Below are 4,587 nucleotides of genomic sequence, written 5' to 3'. Positions count from 1 at the left end.
AGAAGAAAAAAAAAAGAGAAGAAATAAGGAAGTAAAAAAAAAAGACTCCATCTCAAAAAAAAAAAAAAAAAAGAACAACTGTCACAGACCTATCTGAGAATCTGATGAAAGTAATCAACTCTTCCCAGAAAAAAAATATGGATCTATTATACATCTCAACAAAATTTGTTATACAGAGTAAGTATCTCTTAATAATTTGAAGAAGTTGAATGATCAGCAAAATTTTTTTAAGGGAAAGACTTAAAAATATTTGTAGGTTTCAGTGATGAGAAAGAGACTGATGATGCAAAACAGAAAAAACACCATAAATATACATCATTTTAATTTGTCAATTAAAAACATTTTTTCATTTAAAAAAAGGCTAGGCACGGTGACTCACCCCTGTAATCCCAGGCCAAGGTGGATGGATCACTTGAGGTCAGGAGTTGGGGACCAGCCTGGCCAACACAGTGAAACCCTGTCTCTACTAAAAATACAAAACAAAAAAAGTAGCTGTGCGTATTGGCATGCACCTGTAATCCCATCTACTCAGGATGCTGAGGCAGGAGAATCACCGGAACCCAGGAGAGGGAGGTTACAGTGAGCCGAGATCACAGAACTGCACTCCAGCCTGTGAGACTGTGCAAGACTCTGTCTCAAAATAAGTAAGAGAAAGAAAAGCAAAAAGAAAGACAAAGAAAGAAAGAAAGAAAAAAAAACAAAGAAGGAGAAACAAGAAAAGTGATGCAACACAGCCCAAAAGAGACAAAGTAGCCAAAGTGCAAAAAAAAAAAAAAAAAAAAAGCCAAATGAAATCTCCTCGTAAGGCGAAATTAAAGATCAAATATTAAAAAGCAATTTTCTCATGTTTAAGCTTTGTTACCTTAGGTACTTGCTCCAGATCTGTCCTGGATTTATCTATTTAAAAAAGAAGGGAAAATATTATTTTTAAAACTTGTTTTCATTTTAACTCCATAAAGTACATTTTGACAGATTCATTATTGTACTGGGTCACATCCAAATAGCTACTTAAGTTTATTCCTTCAACAAGTATCTATCAAGCACCTATCATATGCCTAGTAGTAGGCAAAGCACTGAACAAAACAATGTTTCAGGTAATTGTAATCTATTACATAGCAGCAATAAAACAACTAAATACACCTCAAATCTTTTTAATCAGACATACAAGGCTTTATGCTATCGCAGTTGTCCTCAACCCCCAGGCCACAAACGGGTAGTGATCCATGGCCTGTTAGGAACCAGATCACACAGCAGGAGGTGAGCAGTGGCCACAAGCAAAGCTTCATCTGTATTTACAGCCACTCCCCATTGCTCACATTACCGTCTGAGCTCCACCTTCTGTCAGATCAGTGGTGGCACTAGGTTCTCATAGGAGCACAAACCCTAATGTGAACTGCACATGTCAGAGATCTAGGTTGTGCCCTCCTTATAAGAATCTAATGCCTGACTATCTATCACTGTCTCCCAGGTCCCCCATATGGGACCATCTAGTTCCAGGAAAATAAGTTCAGGGCTCCCACTGACTCTACATTATGATGAGTTGTATAATTATTTCATTATATTTTACAATGTAATAGTAGAAATAAAGTGCCCAATAAAGGTAATGTACTTGAATCATCCCAAAACTATCTCCCCACAAACCGCTTGGTCTGTGGAAAAATTGTTTACCATGAAACCAGTCCCTGGTGCCAAAAAGATTGAGGACTGCTGTGCTATCTTTTTAAATTTTGGTAAGATTGGATATGGCATGCTATGTAGATTTTTTTTTAATGAATTAAATTCTAAAGTAGGAATACTGTTTTTATTGTTTAAAAGATCTATCATCCCATCCAGAATTTCTTATGATCAAAGGTTGCTTTTTTATACCATATTAATTTTATTCTCAGTCATCTTAAGGCTGAGATACACACTTATCTTCAAATGAACCTACTTTACTTTCATCCTGCCAATCCAAACTTAGATAAGGTACTACTCTTCTCTTCAAAACCAACCTTTCTGCACTTAGACTCCATTCCCTCCTGCCTCTGCCGTCAGGTTAACCAGTTTATTCTGTCTCGGTATCCTCAACCTCTTCCCTTGTACTAGCTCTCTTATCTCTGCATATAAACATGCTCAGTTCTTTCCCATTAAAATGTGTATATATATACACACACACACATATATATACACACACACACACATAAATATTTTATATATATATGTAAAGAAAAAGATAAAACGGGGCCAGGACCAGGTTGAGGCAAGGGTGGGACCTCAGATGCAAAAGTACTCACTCTCAGGGATAGTCAAATGCCTCTCTTACCTGATCTAGTCCTGGCCATGAAAAAATATTCTTCCACTCTGTTCCCTGCAGTCAATAATCTATCTCAAATCTTCTAGTGACATAATACTGGTAGTCTACATTTCTTTCTCTTGTACTCACTCCTTAATATATAGTATTGAGGTTTCTGGACCTGCCATAAATGCTCTCCCTGAGATGTCCTAATTGCCAAAACAAAGGATACTTCTCAGTGTACAAATCGATCTATCCCTGAAGTATTCTGACATTATAGACCAACTAACTGTTCTTACTTTCTGAAATCTTTGCTAGCTTTAACTTTTAAGGTGCAATTCTCTCTTGGTTGACTGTCCTATCTCTCTGACCACTTTCTGTCTCCTTCACAGGTATCTCACCTTCTGTCTGCCCCTTAAATGCGACAGCTTAATTAGTGCTCCATTGCCAGTCGTTTTCTTCTCACTATTCACATCTTCCCTGGGCAATCTCACCCAATGTCCTTGGATTCAACTACCATGCTATTGTCCAGCATACCTGTCTATGATGGTATCTACCATACCTACATCTTCAGCCTAAATCTTCAACCTGAGCTCCACATTGCCAAAAAGGCATGTCCTTCACTGCAAATCTGCAACTAAACTTGCCTCCATCTCCCTCAAAATTCCTCCTCCTATATTGCCTCTCTCACTGAATTGCACTGTCACCCACGCAGTTGTCCAAGCAAGAAACCTGGGAATTGTCCTTGAATCATCTTGCTCCATTACCAATAACTGGCCACCAAAACCTGTGTCTCAATCTCTGAGTTACTTCCCAAAGGCCTAATTTCCTCTCCATCTCGATTGTAACTGTTACTGGAATATCATTTTTCATTTGTATTACTGCAGTAGCCTCCACTGTCTCCTTGCCTCTAGTCTAATCATCATCCCATAATTCACTATCCACAACTATTTTCACATAAAAGTATAATCATAAATCCGATCATGCCTAGTTAAAAATATTATGTAGCTTTACAGTGTCTTTGGAAAAAGTCAAATTCCTTATCATAGCATATAAGTTTCTTCATGATCTGACCCCTGCCTATGCTTCAGTCTCATCTCTTGCTCCCAGTAGAACCAACATATTAAACTCTTACAGTTTCTTGAACATTCTGTTCTCTCTTTATTCTATGGCTTTGTATAAACTATTCCCTTTTCTTGGAATGTCTTCTCCCATGTAAATGTTTCAAACTAACGACTTTAAAACACACGTAATCACTGTCAACTCTAGGAATGCTTCTAAAGCTAAGTTAGGCATGTTATACAACTTTACCACACTGAACTTACTCTTTAATATACAATGATACAATTATTGGTTTATTTCTTTAAACTTATTCAGGAGAACATCAGTTCTTTGAGGACCAAAGCTACTTTTTACTCATCTATAGGTTTACTTTAGGGTCTCACTACCTTACTGTTCTCAAACTCACAGGCTCAAGCAATCCTCCCACCTCAGCCTCCCAAGTAGTTGGGAATATACACATGTGCCATCATGTCTAGTTTACTCATCTATTTTTAAGCAACAAGGAACATACCAAGCACAAAGATATTCAATCAATATTTGTTGAACTGAAGGATTATACTACTGTCAGATCTATTTTTCTCTTAGAAGTTCTCAGAAAATATTATAATCATAGGTTATAAAAATTTTACTAGAAATAAAAATTATAGATATAATAGGCAATAAGGTCTCAAAATAAAGATCTTGTTCACTAATATTTATGCTATGCTTTATTATCTATAAATAACACATATTCATACCATGAGTATGTAAAAGAGTCCTTTCAAAAGTATCTTTAGGAGGACAAATATTCTTGCATCTCTCATGAATCTTCTCTCTCTAATAAAAAGACAAATAACATGATCAATGTATGTGTAAACATGAGTATTCAAAGCATGAAAATGTTTTGCAACAGAATATCAGAATATGCCAAATTAGTCCTACAACTTGGAATATGAAATCAGTAGCCCCCTGAACTTAAATACAAGTAACAAGTGTGCTTAATACACCAAATACCTCTGAGATCTACACACATCTATATACCTATATCCATTCCATCTTAAATAATTATAGTAAATTCCCTATATTTAGAATAAAGTGGGAAAGCAAATGGAAAATATTTATATAACAAATCAATTAGGAGAATAATTTGAATCAAGAAAGAAAATTCAAAAACCTATGTATTTAAGATAGAAAGATAGAAATTAGGCCAGGTGCTGTGGCTCACACCTGTAATCTCAGCATTTTCGGAGGCCAAGGTGGGCAGATCACCTGAA

At 36.3% G+C, this 4,587-nt stretch overlaps 1 protein-coding gene across 3 annotated transcripts in view; it reads right to left on the bottom strand.

Moving 5' to 3' along the window:
- VPS54 (vacuolar protein sorting 54 homolog (S. cerevisiae)) overlaps nucleotides 1-4,587 on the bottom strand; it is a 105,128-nt gene that overhangs the window by 88,804 nt on the left and 11,737 nt on the right. For all 3 annotated transcript variants that reach the window (XM_011944623.1, XM_011944630.1, XM_011944635.1), the window contains 2 exons: nucleotides 4,072-4,150; nucleotides 863-897 (listed from right to left, as the gene is read on the bottom strand). In XM_011944623.1, coding sequence (XP_011800013.1) covers nucleotides 863-897; nucleotides 4,072-4,150 — 114 coding nt within the window. The remainder of the gene's footprint in view (nucleotides 1-862; nucleotides 898-4,071; nucleotides 4,151-4,587) is intronic.

The sequence above is a fragment of the Colobus angolensis genome, unplaced genomic scaffold (assembly GCF_000951035.1).
Source record: "Colobus angolensis palliatus isolate OR3802 unplaced genomic scaffold, Cang.pa_1.0 Scaffold105, whole genome shotgun sequence".
NCBI classification, from domain to species: domain Eukaryota; kingdom Metazoa; phylum Chordata; class Mammalia; order Primates; family Cercopithecidae; genus Colobus; species Colobus angolensis.
Note: the sequence above shows the minus strand (reverse complement) of the source record. Positions and strands in the feature narration are given on the sequence as shown.